General features: G+C 44.7%; 1 protein-coding gene across 1 annotated transcript; it reads left to right on the top strand.

Annotated features, from left to right (window-relative positions):
• The first annotated feature begins 1,864 nt into the window (after positions 1-1,864).
• Positions 1,865-19,504, top strand: LOC306928988 (uncharacterized protein). The gene is made up of 6 exons (XM_079509319.1): positions 1,865-2,123; positions 3,359-3,559; positions 11,364-11,497; positions 11,692-11,913; positions 18,259-18,323; positions 18,713-19,504. The coding sequence occupies exons 1-6, from the start codon at positions 2,058-2,060 to the stop codon at positions 18,997-18,999; spliced, it is 975 nt and encodes a 324-aa protein (XP_079365445.1). The 5' UTR covers positions 1,865-2,057; the 3' UTR covers positions 19,000-19,504.
• The last annotated feature ends 262 nt before the right edge of the window (positions 19,505-19,766 follow it).

Below are 19,766 nucleotides of genomic sequence, written 5' to 3'. Positions count from 1 at the left end.
TACCTTTCACCTCGCTGTATGGTGTGCCAATTAAATGTTTTACATCTCTGCTGCTTAGCGGACAGTGTGGTGTTGTAGAGGAGGTCTCCCCGGACATGTGCGTATGTCACACTAGTCGATACATAGCAGGGATTTTGTCCAGTGTCCACTTTAGTCTGGAAATGGGATATTTTTACCTCTATGGTGTGCCAATTTTTTTTTACACCTCTGCTGCTTAGCGGACGGTGTAGTGTTGTAGAGGAGGTCTCCCCGGACATGTGCATATGTCACACTAGTCGATACATAGCAGGGATTTTTGTCCAGTGTCCACTTTAGTTCACTTTAGTCTGGAAATGGGATTTTTTTTACCTTTCACCTCGCTGTATGGTGTGCCATTTCTTTTTACACCTCTGCTGCTTAGCGGACAGTGTGGTGTTGTAGAGGAGGTCTCCCCGGACATGTGCATATGTCACACTAGTCGATACATAGCAGGGATTTTTGTCCAGTGTCCACTTTAGTTCACTTTAGTCTGGAAATGGGATTTTTTTTACCTTTCACCTCGCTGTATGGTGTGCCAATTAAATTTTTTACATCTCTGCTGCTTAGCGGACAGTGTGGTGTTGTAGAGGAGGTCTCCCCGGACATGTGCGTATGTCACACTAGTCGATACATAGCAGGGATTTTGTCCAGTGTCCACTTTAGTTCACTTTAGTCTGGAAATGGGATATTTTTACCTCTATGGTGTGCCAATTTTTTTTTACACCTCTGCTGCTTAGTGGACGGTGTAGTGTTGTAGAGGAGGTCTCCCCGGACATGTGCATATGTCACACTAGTCGATACATAGCAGGGATTTTTGTCCAGTGTCCACTTTAGTTGACTTTAGTCTGGAAATGGGATTTTTTTTACCTTTCACCTCGCTGTATGGTGTGCCATTTCTTTTTACACCTCTGCTGCTTAGCGGACAGTGTGGTGTTGTAGAGGAGGTCTCCCCGGACATGTGCATATGTCACACTAGTCGATACATAGCAGGGATTTTTGTCCAGTGTCCACTTTAGTTCACTTTAGTCTGGAAATGGGATTTTTTTTACCTTTCACCTCGCTGTATGGTGTGCCAATTATATTTTTACACCTCTGCTGCTTAGCGGACAGTGTGGTGTTGTAGAGGAGGTCTCCCCGGACATGTGCGTATGTCACTCTAGTCGATACAGAAGGGATCATTGTCCAGTGTCCACTTTAGTCTTATATTTGCTAGCTTAGATTTGCCAAAACAACAGTGACCTTTCACCTCGCTGTATGGCGTAACCATTTTTTTTTTACACCTCTGCTGCTTAGCGGACGGTGTAGTGTTGTAGAGGAGGTCTCCCCGGACATGTGCGTATGTCACACTAGTCGATACATAGAAGGGATCTTTGTCCAGTGTCCACTTTAGTCCACTTTAGTCTTATATTTGCTAGCTTAGATTTGCCAAAAAAACAGTGACCTTTCACCTCGCTGTATGACATGCCAACTTTTTTTTTTACACCTCTGCTGCTTAGCGGACGGTGTGGTGTTGTAGAGGAGGTCTCCCCGGACATGTGCATATGTCACACTAGTCGATACATAGCAGGGATTTTTGTCCAGCGTCCACTTTATAAAGTCCATGCACTCCAGTGAATAGCATTTATCCATTTAGATAACTTTTCAATTACTTATCTTTACACAGAAACAATACTTATTACTTATTTTTACATTTTTACATAATGTGTCTTATAGCATCGTTTAAATGCTTAATTTATAGTTTTAAGGTGCAAATTAATCTTTTTTTCAATACTCTAGAGGGTACTCTTATTTTGAAGAGATCGTCCACTGGAAGTCTTATATTTGCTAGCTTAGATTTGCCAAAAAAACAGTGCCCTGCCGGTGTTACCCGGGTGTATGTTTTGTAAATAACGGTGGAGTCTGTTTTAGACTCGGAGGTTTTCACACCGACGTCCAGAATATGTTGTATTAAAAGTACCTGCAGTTAAACAACAACAACAAGGTCTGTTTTCTGCCATAATTTAAAGGAACTTTGTGACAACTAGCCTATAGTTGTCGTCATGCGAGGCTGTCAACACTGCCATCAGCCTGCAGGGAGAGGGTCTACTGACTTTACACTGTTGGAGGTATAGAGGCTTTTACTGCATGATATTAACGTTTTGATGAACTTTGATGAATTGAACAAGGTGGACCCTCTTGTAAACAAGTCTAATGCTTTATGGTGTCGTCCACTCACAGTTAACAGTTGTATTGAGTTGAGTTGTGCTTGAAATGTACTGTAATTCTGCAAACTGTACATTGTGTACACTCGTTTTTGTTAACGGGTCGCGCTGCTGCCTCCTGCATTAGGTGCAAATTCGAAACAGGTGGTACGCAGGGCCGTTCAGTGACTTACGACGAGCGCCTCCAAACTCCAACACTTAGAAAAATAATCACCTGCACAGAACTCTTGACAGAAAGTATCTCATAACAACATGTCTACGGTGGATTTTTATGAGTTTGGCAGATTGAAAGAGGATAATTAAAGTTTTCCCTACAGCTGCAATGTTGGTGAGCAAATTGGATGAATGGGGAGTCAATGGAGGGTTTTGCAACTCTAGATTCATCCCATTATTTAAAAAATCTAGAGTTGTAATGTGGCGCAAATCTTTAAATATTTGCCTGCGGACCCCCATTATTAACTATTTGCCTGCGGACCCCCATTATTAACTATTTGCCTGCTAACCCCCATTATTAAATATTTGCCTGCGGACCCCCATTATTAAATATTTGCCTGCGGACCCCCATTATTAAAAATGTGCCTGCGGACCCCCATTATTAACTATTTGCCTGCGGACCCTCATTATTAAATATTAGCCAGGGACCCCCATTATTAACTATTTGCCTGCGGACCCCCATTATTAACTATTTGCCTGCGGACCCCCATTAACTATTTGCCTGCGGACCCCCATTATTAAATATTAGCCAGGGACCCCCATTATTAAATATTAGCCAGGGACCCCCATAAGAGAAGATTTTAGCTCTGCTCTAGCAGTGATTTTCAACCATTTTCATTTCAAGGACCCCCAGTTTTGACCTGAATTAGGCTACAGTCCCCCATTTCTATCTCTGGGACCCCCCAGTGTAAAATCAATACATCACATATATAAAGTGGAGCGTTGTCCCGGGTGTTTTAGGGACGTGTGGAGCGTTGTCCAGGGTGTTTTAGGGACGTGTGGAGCGTTGTCCAGGGTGTTTTAGGGACGTGTGGAGCGTTGTCCCGGGTGTTTTAGGGACGTGTGGAGCGTTGTCCCGGTGTTTTTAGTGAAGGTACTTCCAGCTTCCCTGCGTCGGCTGATCTTTCTTCCTTCCTTCCTCCCAGAGCCTGCTGCCCCGGGGTTACGACCACCTGCTGTGCCACTACCAGGAGGTGTCCGAGGGTCAGTTCAAGGCCCAGATGAAGTTACGGCTGACCTCCGAGGAGGAGGTTCTCTCATGGCTGAAGGCCTTCCAGACCTCCTCCCAGGTGACCTGGAGGAAGGCCAAGACCTACCCTCACCCTGGCTGTCACAACGCCTACAGGGTGAGTTAAGACCTCCCCCCACCCTGGCTGTCACAACGCCTACAGGGTGAGTTAAGACCTTCCCTCACCCTGGCTGTCACAACGCCTACAGGGTGAGTTAAGACCTCCCCTCATCCTGGCTGTTCGGTTATTTGGCGATGTTGTGCCGGGGCTCCGACCAGCCCATGCAGTAGGCAGATAATAGTGACTAACACGCACAGGGTGAACTAAATGTTCCAATAATAGCTTATATTTGATTAACTCAAACGTGCATTTTATAGGGTTTTTATTAATTCATATTAATCATAAACACTTACAATCATACATTCACACGTTCTGTTCACACTTCCCCCAACACAAGATGATCTCAGTACCCTGGAGCTCTGTCCTATTGGTCTGTAGTTCTATTCTGCTCTGTCGGTAGGAATTCTAGCTATCATTTGAACACTCTAAACCGTCCCAGATCTTGGTAAAGCTTAGCTTCCTTGATGACTTTCAGGACTTAGTTCAATCACACATTAAGTGTAATTATGTGTGGCACATTAAGTGGCACATTAAGTGTGGTTTTAAATCTACAATCATGAATTAAACGTCATTAATAAATGATCGGGACAAAAGAAACACAAGAACACTTGGTTACACTCTAAACATCATATCACATCAATTATGAATAATGCACAATTATATATAGCATTTTAATACATACCGCTGGCGTCTGCCTAACTACATGTATCACGTTCGTTGGTATTGGTGAATCTAAATCTAATATTGGGCTACACAGAATAGTCAGCGGCAAGCCCTGACCAAAGTCACACCTCCCTGCTAACACTGTAAACCAATCAGAAGCCACAGAACCTTCCTGCCTTTCTCTCCTGAGAGAGAGGTTACCAGTGCAGCCATCTTCCTGTGCTGCACTGCTGACTTTAGGCTAGATTAAACTGTTGGATTATTTCAGGTATATTATTTTAGGCTTCTTACCAACCCAATATATAATAGGTTATTAGAACACATTTAAACAATTGAAGAGGAATTAGATTGGTTACTTCAATATTTGCATGTTCTAGCTGAGTTGACTTCTCCTGTGAGAAGGAGTCATAATGGCCTGTCTCACAACAGGAAGAGGCCGTAAAACCCCCATCCACCGGTTATCAATGCAACTGGAGTGCATTGGAATGTGGTCCCAGGACCTACAGCTATCCTGTTGCTCCAGGAGAGTGGTACACATTGATCACTCAATCTGACCCAATATATTTTACTCTAATGTCTGAGAATAAATCTCGCACACCCATAAATAACACGAAACCCCTCACGTCAGTTATGAAAATTGATATGGATATTAATTTTTCATAATCTGAAAGATTATTTTTGATATTAATTTTTTTTCGGAAATATTATTTTTTGATATTGGGCGCATGCCATTTTTAGTAATTTCGGAACCTGTTAAATAATACTGGATCCACATACTGAGTTTATAACATTATAACTTTAAAAAACACATTAAAATAAAACACAACACATTAACTGCATAAATCAATAAAAAATGAAAATAATAAAAGGTTTACATGCGTCGATATCGTGGACATTTGTGTAATTATCCCAACTTGTAATAATGTGATGCTTTGTGCATCTCCACTTTTGTAGGAGATGAACTTTTGGTCACCTCTGTCTGTTTAATTTTATGGCTGTTTGCCCGGACAAAGGTTCAGACTGCTATCTAAACATCCCCCTTGTTTTGAGGAAGAAGACAGTTTATTTTCCACACAAGACTGGTCCCTTATCTTAAGAAACATTCTTCCCGTGCTCCCCCACCTCTGCAAATGACTCTTTGCCTACAGGATGGGCATGATCACAAAACCTGTTTTAGTATTTTGCTACATCTTTGTTAGTTACTTCAAATTGTGATTTAACAAATAATCTATTTTGCATTTCAACAACTTGGTGTCATTTGACTTAACTTTTTGGATTTTAATTTGACTTTAACAAAAGCAACCCAATTGAAAATTGCAAATCCTTGCAACATCTTAACCACATTATGTGTCTTTCACACATGCAGTCCCTGTGTGTGTTAGTTTGTGCGTGTGCGCACGCACTCAGGCACAACCCACTTGCACTTTGAGAGATAGCGATCCCCCCTCCCAATCAAAGGAACCGTAATCATTTTACCAGGATTCTTTCACATTTGTCCATAAGGACTTAATTGGCACAGATTAAATCCATTTACCTGCAACTTGTTGTATAGTACAGATATAATGAACCCACATACATCATCACATTTATATGCACAGATCAGACACACATCTCGTGTGTGAGTGCGTGTGCGCGTGCGTGTGTGTGTGTGTGTGTGTGCTGTTTGTGTGACATCTTGGTTGTCACTGAAGCCCCAAATGTCCCCTGCGGTGTAGGAGCAAAATGGGTAGAGAAGCATTTCACATGCTACTCTTTCTGACCCAGCTCTGATCTCGCTGGCATGAACGCGTCCACCCACCCCCATCTTTTTCCTTTCCTAGGATCTAAAAGGACAGGAGCTTTTGTGGCCTTCCTCGCCTTCTTCTCAGCCGCTTTGCAAACTCGGCACAACAAATGTGTCGACACTGCGGTTTTCTGTACCAGACTGGACTTTGCCATTCCCGATTTGCCACCCTTCACGGGGGCAATCGTTGGGTGACCCCTCGCGAAAGTCACCCCAGGTTGCCTGGTGTGTGCGTCATGCTCCTCCCCCACCGCCCGTTGAACGCGTAGACTTATGATGGCACCAGTAATGCCACCCATCACGCTCTGCGTTTCTGTGGTGATGAGGTTCGATGACTCGTCGGCCTTGCCCACGGCGTTTGCGGGCATGGCTCTGATGAACGGTGAGGCGTAGGCAGCCTCCAGGCTCTCTGGACGGCTGCTTACCTGTTCCGCTCTTGTTGACAGCTCTGCTGCTGCTGTCGGTTCTGCTTGTCCAACTTCGATGTTCGGCGAAACCTCCTCTGTCGAAGGCTGCGGAACTGTCGCGTGGTTCTCCACCTCGAGGTCCTCCTCTGCTGAAGGCTGTGGGACCTCCGCGTGGTTCTCCTTGGTTCCTTCAGCTCTGCCCATAGCCGCTCTTGGCCTGCTAGGATTCTGACTGAGGGTTGGTGTAGAGGGCCCTGGGCCCCCTGCATGGTTACTGCAGGAAGCACCAGGCTGCTCCTCCGTTGTGACAGGCTCCATCTGCTCCCAGCCTGGATGGCTGGTAGCTGACCCGTCTCTTCGCCCCTCTGGGGCTGTTTCGGTCCCCGCTGGCACAGTGTCCTCTCCTCGCCCCTCTGGGGTGATCGACTCGGTCCCCGCTGGCACGGTAGGCTGGATGTCACATCCGTCTCCCCACGGCGCTGCTTCTTCTGCGGGCTTTAGCACGCCCCCCTCTGGTGTGGGCCGCACTTCTCTCCTGCTCCCTGCAGGAAACTCACAGAGGCCTATCTGGTGGCACCCTGCTGTATTTACGACACCTCTGGTGTCCCTATCTTGTATTTCACAGATAGATTGCATGCTTGCTTCGAAACTAAACTGGGAGTATTTCTCCACACAAGTTCCTAACTCATGTCTCTCATTGTCAGCAAGCACTAACCAGCCCATTTTTCCCAAAGCTTTGGTATAATATGTGGACATGTCCATCACATTTCTCATAGCAAATTGCAGCTTAATGAGCTCTTCAGGTATTTTGCAGACTGCGCCCACTTTAATTGACAATTCCAAGCTAAATGCTAGATTATAGAAAATAGCTTTGGTTACAGAGCTGCCATCCTGCAGCTCCTTCAAGGAAGCCATTTTCCCACCCCCTCTATCCCTCCCCTTAACAAACAGTATGTAAGAAAGTAAGTGAGGCAGGGTTAGTGGTTAATTGACTTCACACTCATTCATTCACTCAAGTAAATGGTTAGTTTTTTCCCAGCTTTAATTAGCGGACCCTGACACAGTCACTGTGCCTATTTTTACCGGGCGCGATTTCACAACGCGGTCTTTTATTGCCCCTTGACCTCAGTCACAGAGCAATAAGCATGCAACTCAATCTAGACAAGTCCCTCGTCTCGTTGCGAATAGTTATGACTATGGCACTCTCTATGTTATTCTGTCCATAATCATTTGTACTCAGAGAAGCCCATACTCCCCTGTCAATACCTTCACCAAATAAACCTTTTTATATTATATAGATTATATATAATATAATTATATAGATTTATATTGGCCGTGGGCGGTCAAACTCTATAGCCTCATGTAAACCTGGATCACAGGTTTTGCTAGATGCGTCACGCAACAGTTATTATAGACACGCCCTTTCTTTATGCGCACTTTCAAAGCACGCCTTCAGCGTTAAACATTATTGATTGGTAATTGGATTACAATTACATCGCCTTTAACGCTGAGTTTAAAACCCTATTTTGTTCTAAACATTTATCATTCATTAGCATCGTGGATCACACGGAATGCTGTCGTAGTACTTTAGCTACGGTGAATTAAGTACCGTTGCTTCAGTATTACCTTGGTGGATTACACCGCTATTAATTACATGCTCTAAGCTGCTGTTGTTTCTTGGTGCTGTCTCAGCACCCAGCAGAAAAATACTTTTATTGTGGTTAGTATAAAAGCACCTCTCTTGGTTTAAACGACCGGTGTCTTAACCGGTCTCAATTAAAACTTTATGTTTGGTTACAAATAGTCTTAATAATCAGTTTCCTAAACTGACCGTCGATTAGAACTCTGCCCTATCGATCAATGACTACCAAACTATTTGTTAAACCTGCAGTCACTTCTGTGGCTCACGGTTTTAACTGTCCGTTTCAGATGGCCCCATAACCACACAAAACGGTTTAACGGTGTCTCATTAATTTAGTAGCACAAATCAAACTACTGCGGCATCGCATCCACATGCGCTGCTATCAACGCACGGCTTAAATTTCAGTTGAATAAAGCCACACCAACTGGTTGTTAGTGTGGCACGATTCAACTCTGTGCGCTGGTCCCAACACACGGTAATTTATCTTTGTTATAAATTGTGGTCACTTTAGTGACTATACACCGATCTACGCTGTTTAGTTTAAACAGCACGGCAACCGAATAAGTTCAAACCGTCGCAGTTGAACTATATTCTGAATTAAAACAACTTTAAATTGCAGATCCTTTTAGTGACTGCTAATTTAAAGCCCTTTACAACGCGGTAGCAATTTAAACTAATATGTCAAACGGTTTCGGTTCAGACTATATTATATCTTAAATTGCCCGGGCGCGTATTGAGCTGTACGCTGATCCCAGCGTGCGGCACTTTCTTTCTGTTTAAACTAGGCACTTTAGTGGCTCTATGGTTTAAAACAGTTCGCACGGCGGCGAATTAACTTTCGCACGGCGGCGAATTACTTTAATTTGGTTTCAGTAGGCCTCGTAGTGGCCTTATCGAGCTAACTGCGCATTTTAGTAGCGCAGCACTTTAAAACCGAATATGTTAAACTGTCTCAGTTTAACTGTATTCCGCTTTAAAGTATAAGTCGCTGCTCGCCACGCGATTTAAAACTAGTAATATGTCTAGATTATAGGCTATATTACGCTTCAAACCGCCCGGCCACGATTTAAAACTGTTCGGTTATTTGGCGATGTTGTGCTGGGGCTCCGACCAGCCCATGCAGTAGGCAGATAATAGTGACTAACACGCACAGGGTGAACTAAATGTTCCAATAATAGCTTATATTTGATGAACTCAAGTCTCAAACGTGCATTTTATAGGGTTTTTATTAATTCATATTAATCATAAACACTTACAATCATACATTCACACGTTCTGTTCACACTTCCCCCAACACAAGATGATCTCAGTACCCTGGAGCTATGTCCTATTGGTCTGTAGTTCTATCCTGCTCTGTCGGTAGGAATTCTAGCTATCATTTGAACACTCTAAACCGTCCCAGATCTTGGTAAAGCTTAGCTTCCTTGATGACTTTCAGGACTTAGTTCAATCACACATTAAGTGTAATTATGTGTGGCACATTAAGTGGCACATTAAGTGTGGTTTTAAATCTACAATCATGAATTAAACGTCATTAATAAATGATCGGGACAAAAGAAACACAAGAACACTTGGTTACACTCTAAACATCATATCACATCAATTATGAATAATGCACAATTATATATAGCATTTTAATACATACCGCTGGCGTCTGCCTAACTACATGTATCACGTTCGTTGGTATTGGTGAATCTAAATCTAATATTGGGCTACACAGAATAGTCAGCGGCAAGCCCTGACCAAAGTCACACCTCCCTGCTAACACTGTAAACCAATCAGAAGCCACAGAACCTTCCTGCCTTTCTCTCCTGAGAGAGAGGTTACCAGTGCAGCCATCTTCCTGTGCTGCACTGCTGACCTTAGGCTAGATTAAACTGTTGGATTGTTTCAGGTATATTATTTTAGGCTTCTTACCAACCCAATATATAATAGGTTATTAGAACACATTTAAACAATTGAAGAGGAATTAGATTGGTTACTTCAATATTTGCATGTTCTAGCTGAGTTGACTTCTCCTGTGAGAAGGAGTCATAATGGCCTGTCTCACAACAGGAAGAGGCCGTAAAACCACCATCCACCGGTTATCAATGCAACTGGAGTGCATTGGAATGTGGTCCCAGGACCTACAGCTATCCTGTTGCTCCAGGAGAGTGGTACACATTGATCACTCAATCTGACCCAATATATTTTACTCTAATGTCTGAGAATAAATCTCGCACACCCATAAATAACACGACACTGGCTGTCACAACGCCTACAGGGTGAGTTAAGACCTCCCCTCACCCTGGCTGTCACAACGCCTACAGGGTGAGTTAAGACCTCCCCCACCCTGGCTGTCACAACACCTACAGGGTGAGTCAGTGTTCTAACCCTGGCTGTCACAACGCCTACAGGGTGAGTCAGTGTTCTAACCCTAGCTGTCACAACGCCTACAGGGTGAGTTAAGACCTTCCCTCATCCTGGCTGTCACAACGCCTACAGGGTGAGTTAAGACCTTCCCTCACCCTAGCTGTCACAACGCCTACAGGGTGAGTTAAGACCTTCCCTCACCCTGGCTGTCACAACGCCTACAGGGTGAGTCAGTGTTCTAACCCTGGCTGTCACAACGCCTACAGGGTGAGTTAAGACCTTCCCTCACCCTGGCTGTCACAACGCCTACAGGGTGAGTCAGTGTTCTAACCCTGGCTGTCACAACGCCTACAGGGTGAGTCAGTGTTCTAACCCTGGCTGTCACAACGCCTACAGGGTGAGTCAGTGTTCTAACCCTAGCTGTCACAACGCCTACAGGACAAAAAACGTAATTTATTCTAATTGTTGTTATTGCAATTTACGAGCTGCGTTCGCTTCCCGCGTTTGCGCATCTGACTTGTGTCTCTTCTAGGTGGACCTCAGGTGTCAACACAACACCTATCATCCAATCATGTCTCCTCTAGGTGGACAGGCTCAGATGTCAACACAACACCTATCATCCAATCATGTCTCTCCTAGGTGGACAGGCTCAGATGTCAACACAACACCTATCATCCAATCATGTCTCTCCTAGGTGGACAGGCTCAGATGTCAACACAACACCTATCATCCAATCATGTCTCTCCTAGGTGGACAGGCTCAGATGTCAACACAACACCTATCATCCTATCATGTCTCCTCTAGATGAACCTCAGATGTCAACACAACACCTATCATCCTATCATGTGTCTTCTAGATGGACCTCAGATACAACACCTATCATCCTATCATGTCTCTCCTAGGTGGACCATATGTGTCAACACAACACCTATCATCCTATCATGTCTCTTCTAGGTGGACCTCAGGTGTCAACACAACACCTATCCCAAGGCGGCGGCTAAGATCAGGAGGACCAAGAACACGTTGTGTGTCGCCACGCTGTTCCTGGTGCTGAAACGCAACGTCTACAGTAATAACAGGACGTCCAGGTAACCAGGGTTGTTTTCGTCGACTAAAACTAAGACGAAAACTAAATGAAAACTAAGCTATGATGACTGAAACTATGACTAAATATATTGACGAATTCGTCAACAAATAAAAACTAGACTAAAATGTTATTTTTATAATAATAATCTGAGAACCGATCACATTGTGCTTCACTATATTGTGTTCTCTCCGTCAGGTCCCGGGATCCTCACATGAAGGACGGCTACCTGTTCAACATCGCTCTGAGACACGAACACAACCACCTTCCGTTCTGTGGTGTCGACGAGGCTTGGCAGAAGAAGACACCGTTCTGTGGCGTCGACGAGGCTTGGCAGAAGAACACACCGGATACGATGGAGTGTGATCTGAAGGAGGAGGACGTTGCAGTCCGCTCCATCTGTCCAGATCTCTGTTTCAGGTCAGAAGGAACATGTCTCGCTCTCTCTCTGTATATTGTAATAAATGTGAGTTCTATCGTCCCACAAACTGTAGGGGTAAACATCAGCCCTGGAAGCACCACAGACAACAATGTACAAATGAGCGACCTTTATTATAATGAATACAGAATAAGTATGAATTACAGTATATCAACATTAACCCCCTATTAAAACCAAGTATAAACTGCAGGTGTATATACATACAATGTCTCTTAAATAATCAGTGCATATACAAGCAATACTACACGATACAGTGTCTCTTTATATAATCAGTGCATCCATACGGCAATACACGATACAATGTCTCTTTATCTGGGTACTTAACTCGCATGGTGGCGGACCCTCCCCCGGGGTCTTTGCTTGTGACGCCGTCCAACTCCCCGGGGAGATACGTGTCGGACGACGTGACGTGCGGACAAGTTAACGTTCAGTCCTTCTCAGATCGCAGGTCTGCGGAGGAGCAATGTGAGCACACACTCTCTAAAGCCCCCTCTATATAACTACAGGAGACCGCAGGTGTAGTCTCCCCTCCTGCTGACTTATGACAACTAGCTCCCCCTCACTACCTGTCTTCACTGCCGGCAAGACTAATACCTGCGAACGGCCACCTCCCGCACCCAGAGTGCCGCTTCACAAGACGTGGGCTCCAACGACGCACAAACGTCTAATTGTCACTTTTATACTCGCTGCAGCTTGGTGGCCCGATTGTCCAAGGCCAGCCACATGCCTGTCCGAGGGAAGGGTTACTTCAGAGGCTGCTGAATCTACTGGTGGCCCTCCTTGTTCTCCGGTGACATCTGAGACAGTATCCCGGTCCCGCTGCAATACCGGTGTCATCACTCCTGCTGACGGGGTCCTCTGTTGCCGTTGACCACCCTCGGTCGCCCCTGCCGGCGCTGTCCTCACCTCCGCGGGGACATCACGGCGGGCCGGACGAAGCTGGACCCAACTGGCACAACCTGGAACCTCCGACTGCTGCCGTTGTTCTGGCAGAATAGGGCAGACCCTCCGTCCATCTCCCATGGATGTCTCATTCTCTGTTGACTCAGATGGCACTGGCAAGGAAGAAGTACAGGGTTTGAGTCTGTTGAAATGCACAACGGTTTCTGAGCCTCCCTCCATTGGCACTAGCCTGTAGAGGACATCAGTCACCATTTCTGCCACTCTAAAGGGGCCTTTATACCGTCTCTGTAGTTTGGGACACAGACCACGCTTTTTAGCCTTGTTCCTCACCCAAACTAGTTCGCCCTCCGAATAGTATTGGAATTTGGCCTTAAAATTATAGGCCACTTTCTGGTGTCCTGAAGCCCTGGCTTGATGTTTTTTTACTGCCTCTACAACAGTAGACAATGTGTCCCTCAACCTAGACACATACCCGTCCACTGAGGAAAAGGACTCCTGGTTGTCTATATTTAACATAACATCAACTGGCAAGACGACTTCTTGTCCAAACAATACTTTGTAAGGAGTGAAAAGCGTGCTAGCGTGCACACTACTACGGTAGGCTAGCATGACATACGGTAAAAGTGTGTCCCAATAAATGAGTACCACAGACGAAAAACAGTCTAAGTCCAAATTTCAGACTGACCCCTCCACGAAAAGGACTCGTTGTCCTGACCCCTTATCTATCATTTATATATTATGGATCAATAGTGTGGACTTAGACTGTTATTCGTCTGTGGCATTGACTGGTTCTCTTCGACAAAGAGGGATACCATATCTAAAAGTGTACGACTGAACCGCTCAATCAACCCATCTGACTCTGGGTGATAAGGTGTGGTGCGAGTTTTGTGCATATGTAGCAGCCTACACAGTTCTTTGAACAGATTAGACTCAAAATTGCGACCCTGATCTGAGTGCAGACTTCGGGGGGCACCAAACCGACACTCCCATTCCTCAGTCAAAACTTTAGCAACAGTACAGGCTTCTTGGTTAGGCAGTGGGAAAGCCTCTGTCCACTTTGAAAAGTAATCCCCGACAACCAATATGTATTTACTATTTATCTGGGTCACTGGGAGAGGACCCAGAATGTCAAGTGCAATACGCTCAAAAGGCCTAGATGTCACAGATGGCTGTAAAGGAGCACAAGGCAATTTCCCCTGCGTTTTGCGGTACACATTGTTTCACCCACATCTTAACGTCCCCGAACCATCCCGGCCAGTAAAAACGGTCTTTCACTTTCCCCTGCAGTTTTTGCACCCCCAAATGCCCTCCCGTAGAAACACTGTGCAACTGTTTCAAGACTTCAGGTACTAGCACCCGTCTAGCACCTGTATTTGGGATGCAGCATCAGAATTAGCCGGGGGGATCCTCACCAATCTACCTCCTTGTACCTGGAGCTGAGCCCATACTGGGACATATTTCTGTAAATCTGGGTGTTCAGGGATTACACCATCAGTTTGATTTTTACATTCAATTATTTGCTGTAACTCACTATCTGCCATTTGTGCCTGAGTCAACTCATCAATCTCATTAGCCACTGTAGGGGCCTCTTGCACTAGACACACTTTCGGGTTAGTCTCAACAATAGTTTCTTGATCAGACAGCCGTTTCTTTTCAATAAAACCTGATAGCCTAGAGAGGGCGTCAGCGTTGCTGTGTAGCTTGCCTGGACGATGGATGATGGTGTATTGAAAATTAGCCAACTGCTCAATCCAGCGGGCCAACTGCCCCTCTAAACCCTGACAGTTATGCAGCCACCTCAGGGAATTGTGGTCAGTTCGCAACACAAACTCTTTACCCAATAGATAGTGCCGAAAGTGTTTGGTATAATAATAATAACTTTATTTATATAGCACCTTTCCAAAAAACAGTTTACAAAGTGCTTTACAGATAATAATAGCAGTAAAATAATACAATAAGAATAAAACAAAATAAACACAATTAAAACATTACATAAAAAGGCTGTGCAATAAAGGTGAGTTTTTAACCGCGATTTAAAAGAGGATACTGAGTTTGCCAGCCTGAGATCCTCAGGCAGTGAGTTCCACAGCCGAGGGGCCCGTACAGCAAAGGCCCGGTCGCCTTTTGTGATAAGGCGAGATTTTGGGACCTTTAATAGGGTTAAGCTGGATGATCTCAGGCAGCGGCCAGGCTTGTAGGGAGTTAAAAGATTATGGATGTAAGCAGGTGCCAGACCATTTAGAGCTTTAAAAACAAGTAATACAATCTTAAAATCTATTCTAAAACTTACAGGTAACCAATGAAGTGCCGCAAGGACAGGTGTAATGTGCTCACTTCTCTTTGTGCGCGTCAGTAGTCTAGCAGCTGCATTTTGTATCAGTTGTAGTCTGTGAATGTTCTGTTTACTGATACCTGAATAAAGTGCATTGCAGTAATCTAATCTGGAAGAGATAAAAGCATGAATGACTTTTTCTAGGTCAGAAAAAATAAGAAATGGCCTGATCTTAGCTAATTGTCTCAACTGGACAAAACAAGACTGGACTACCTTAGTCACCTGGAAATCAAAGGACAGCTCAGGGTCAAACATTAAACCTAGGTTTCGGACCTTTCGGACCTTTATGGTATAAACCACCATACCCAAAAGCTCCTTCTTAGTAGTAGCATATTTGCGTTCAGATTTGTTAAGGGCTCTACTAGCGTATGCAATGACTCGTTCTCGCCCGTCTTCCTCCTGAGATAACACTGCTCCAATCCCTACATCGCTTGCATCAGTATCCAAGATAAATGGTTTACATGGGTCTAGGTAGGCCAGAACAGGGGCAGTAATCAAAGTCATTTTGAGTTGGTCAAAGGCGCATTGACAGGCCTCAGTCCACTGGAAGCGCTTCCCTTGCTCTGCCAGCTTATGCAAGGGGCGAGCAATATCTGCAAAATTCTTCACAAAACGCCTATAATAAGATGCTAACCCTATAAAACTGGCAACTTCCGTCTGATTAGTAGGGACAGGCCACTCACTGACTGACTCTACTTTAGCTGGGTCTGGCCCAACCCCATCAGCAGAAATGACATGGCCGAGATAATGGACTTTTGTAGAACAAGTTGCACTTGGATGGTTTAACTTTGAGGTTAGCCTGTTTGAGTTTCCCCAATACAGTATCCAGGCGTGTTAAATGTTCTTGGAAAGTGCGACCAAAACATTATGTCATCTAGATAAACTAAGCATGTTGTCCATTGCAAATCGGCGAGGATAAGGTCCATTAACCTCTGAAAGTGCTGGGTGCATTGCAAAGCCCAAAACTCAAGACATTAAACTCAAACAGCCCCTGGCGTGTGGAAAAAGCAGTCTTGTGGCGGTCCTCTGAGTCTACTTCTACTTGCCAATAGCCACTAGCCAGGTCCAGGGTGGAAAACCAGCGGGCATGTGAAAGGCTATCTAGAGCATCATCAATCCTAGGGAGAGGATATGCATCTTTTTTAGTAACCTCATTAAGTTTCCTATAGTCAACACAGAAGCGTAGCCCACCTCCCTTCTTTTTTACAAGTACCACCGGGGCTGCCCACGGACTACAGGAAGGACGGATTATGCCATTGGACAACATTTGTTTCAGGTTATTATTCACTTCTTGTGGGAGGGAGGGATCCTTCGGGGGTGCAATTTAATGGGTTGAGCATCACCAGTATCAATGTGAAGTTAGATGCGTCCTACCTTAATCTGTATCTCCCCGACTAAATACATCCGTATATTTATTAAATGACTGCCTAATAGCGGTCAACTTATCTGGGGCAAAACCTTTCCCCCCCACCCCAAAATGGTCCATAAGCGTCTCGGCTGTCCAAGGTGGCAATAGGGTTCCTCCCTCATCCTCACAGTGCTCCATCGTCTCCTCTCCCACTTCAATGTCTGTGAATAGTGTGCCTACTTTCATGCCACTCCTTAGTGGTAGAGCGTCATTGGTTACATTAATAACACGCACTGGCAGTTTACCTTGCTGCACCCTACAAACCACTCTGGCTACCAAAATGTCACTCTGCTTAGACATGAGGGAAGGTTCTAAAAACCCTTCAGCATAATCCCCCCACCCACTTTGGACCTGCCTCCAAACAATGGTCTCACTGCAGGGGGTATCACTGTATCAGTCTGGACCGTGACTATTTGAGGCTCTGATGCTGGGTTAAGATTTACCAAAGGAAATTGTTTGCCCATTATTTGACAATTATTTTTTCCCAGGTCAACAACAGCACCATACTTTGATAAAAAATCTAAACCCAGCAAAACTTCCTCTGAGGGGATGTCAGATACTAGAAACTCTGCAACAAGTGCAAGTGAATCAAATTGACAAACAGTCTGCCAGGACCCCAAAATATGCATCCCCCCACCATTGGCTGCTGTAGCTCTGCCAATATAATTCACTAGGTCACTTCCTCCACCGAAAGCCACAGTTGCTTAGGAATAATGGAGCGTGAGGCTCCTGTATCAACCAACACATAACAATCCAACCCACCTATTTTAGCTTTCAAATATCCAGAACCACCAGGGGCCACGGTTGACATAGAATCGGGGGTGGGCTTTGGGCCCTCTGTGCACACCCCCTCTAGTTTCCCTGTAAATAAGGACAGTCACGTCGAATGTGGCGAGTACACCCACACTCCCAGCATCCGTTGTTCCGCTCAGCTTCCTGTTTGAATAGGGAGGGTGCTTGAACTGAGCGTCCAAAAGGAACCGATACCGCTGGTGTGGTTGTAGGAGCAATTTTACTTGGGTGGCCTATTGCCTGTACTGTCGATTGCAGGGATTTAACTTCCTGTCGTAGGCCCTCTACCACCCCAAGCAGGGATTCTATCCGCTCGTCACTGGTAGATTTATCAACAACTCTGCGCACCTTAGCATCAGTCATTGGGCCCCCTCCCTCTAGACCCCTAATGAGTTCAAGCTCTGCAGCCAGGTTAATTGCTTCCTCCAATGTTGCTGGTTTGGCACTGCGGAGGTTAATACGCAAATCCCCATTTCCCACATGTGCAATAAAATGATCTTTTGCCAACACATCCTGGGTATTTAGATCTATTGTAGGGTATGCTTTAGTGACCAACCGGCGAAGTGCAATGGCAAATTCTCTTACAGTCTCATTATGTAACCTCCTACGTGACGAGAAGCTGGCCCTGTTCCAGTCCTCACTATCACATGGGTCTAAACATCTCCCCATTGCAGTCTTTAACAAGGCATAATTAGCTTTAGCTGCTGCAGACAACCCGCTATACACCTCCCGAGCTCGACCAGACAAAAGTAGACTCATACACTTTAATATCAGAGATTCATCCCAATTATTAACATCAGCTGCCATTTCAAACTGTTCAGCCCAACGATTTTAAGAATAAAGAAGTTGTTAAAAGTATCTCTCTCTCTCCTCTCTCTCTCTCTCCCCTAGTGGTCAGGAGTGTGATGATGATCAGAGCCTGGACGAGATCAGATCTGACCCCTCGCTGACCTCAGGTCAGTGTCAATAATGAGCCAGTATAATGTATCACATTACTAGTATAGCCCATTCAGACCTGAGGTCAGATTCTACAAATGTCTTCTAAATCATGACAGTTTTCTGAAAAACCCTTGTTTCTATATCAGTGGTTCTCAAACTGTTTGGTGTTGTTCCAAATATTTGAATATATATTCTTTCAGAGCAAACTTTTTTAACTCAAATCTTAGCTCAACATATTTTCAGATGTGGGTCGGCGGCCAATTACATATTTTTTGGGGATCCTTGACATGAAATAGTTTGAGCACCACTGACCATTCGTCCTGAATGGGTTTAATAATCACCAAAATGATTTGATTAGATTTAATTGGTTGTTTTGTGTGGTGTTTTTTTTCTCCTAATAATTAAGGCACATCATCTGGAGAGGACCTGAAGGCAATGATCGGTCACTTCTCCTCTGGAGAGGACCTGAAGGCAATGATCGGTCACTTCTCCTCCAGTCTGACAGAGAAGCTGGACGTGGACCCCCGAACCTTCACGGAACCGATCCGCGCCTTCCTGGAAGCCTACGGCGAAATGAGCGCTGATGACCGCTCCGTCGTGTCCGCTCTGCGGGGTTTCGGTAAGACGGTGCCTCGGCTGGTCAAAGATCTCCCCAAATGTCTGCAGTCTTCAAAAGTGATCGGCGTACGATGACGACAACGACAACCGCCAGCGATCGCCAGAAGAGACGGAGCGGCGCTCGGAGCGGAGAGGAGACCTGGGAGACCCCCAAAGGGCTCCAGAACGGAGCGTCTGTGTTCAAAGGAGAATCGCAAAGACACGTGCACCTCATTTCCTGGCTAAGAAAAATAAAAAGATGTGACCGTTTCTGACCGAGGATAAGATCGAGTCAGACATGGAATGCTTTTTTTGTTTTCGTTTTTTCATGTCATATGAAAGCAGGGAACCATAGCTTCAAATTGACATATTGGTTGTTCAGTTTGACCCACCAGTTTTGGAGATATGGCTTATAGAGTAATGTCACATTGTTTAAGCATTTATTTCATATTTACATGTCTTCTGTGGACTCTAACATTACACCTAGCTACATGTTTAAGCATTTATTTCGTAAATGTACATGTCGATTTCAGCTCTATGTGAAGAGTCTGCCTGTTATGTTAACTCATTTTGGATTAAAACTCTGTGTGTCACACTGTTATTTTTGAAAAGCAAATTTTGATTCTCTTGAATAGTTTTCATTTTGTTTTAGTCACATTTTAGTCACCTGGAATGCCGTTGTGTTAAGTCTAGTTTTAGTCGATTAAATATGAGATTTTAGTCGACTAAATCTACAGTACAGTTGATTTAGTCTATGAAAATTTATTTTGGTGGCCTTGATGCCATCGTAAAGGCTGCTTTTACACTTGGTGAAAATAGTCGATCTACAATCTGTCAATTTCTGTTGCAGAATCCAATGTATT

The sequence above is a fragment of the Electrona antarctica genome (assembly GCF_951216825.1).
Source record: "Electrona antarctica genome assembly, chromosome: 9".
In the NCBI taxonomy this organism is placed as follows: Eukaryota; Metazoa; Chordata; class Actinopteri; order Myctophiformes; family Myctophidae; genus Electrona; species Electrona antarctica.
This window is presented reverse-complemented; position numbering and strand designations above follow the sequence as displayed.

What these genes read in the sequence shown, in the direction of transcription:
- LOC306928988 (XM_079509319.1), top strand. Translation starts at nt 2,058, where the DNA reads ATGCGAGGCTGTCAACACTGCCATCAGCCTGCAGGGAGAGGGTCTACT. An exon ending in CTGACTTTACACTGTTGGAG is followed by an intron (nt 2,124 to 3,358) that starts GTATAGAGGCTT and finishes CCTTCCTCCCAG; the next exon opens with AGCCTGCTGCCCCGGGGTTA. An exon ending in AGTAATAACAGGACGTCCAG is followed by an intron (nt 11,498 to 11,691) that starts GTAACCAGGGTT and finishes TCTCTCCGTCAG; the next exon opens with GTCCCGGGATCCTCACATGA.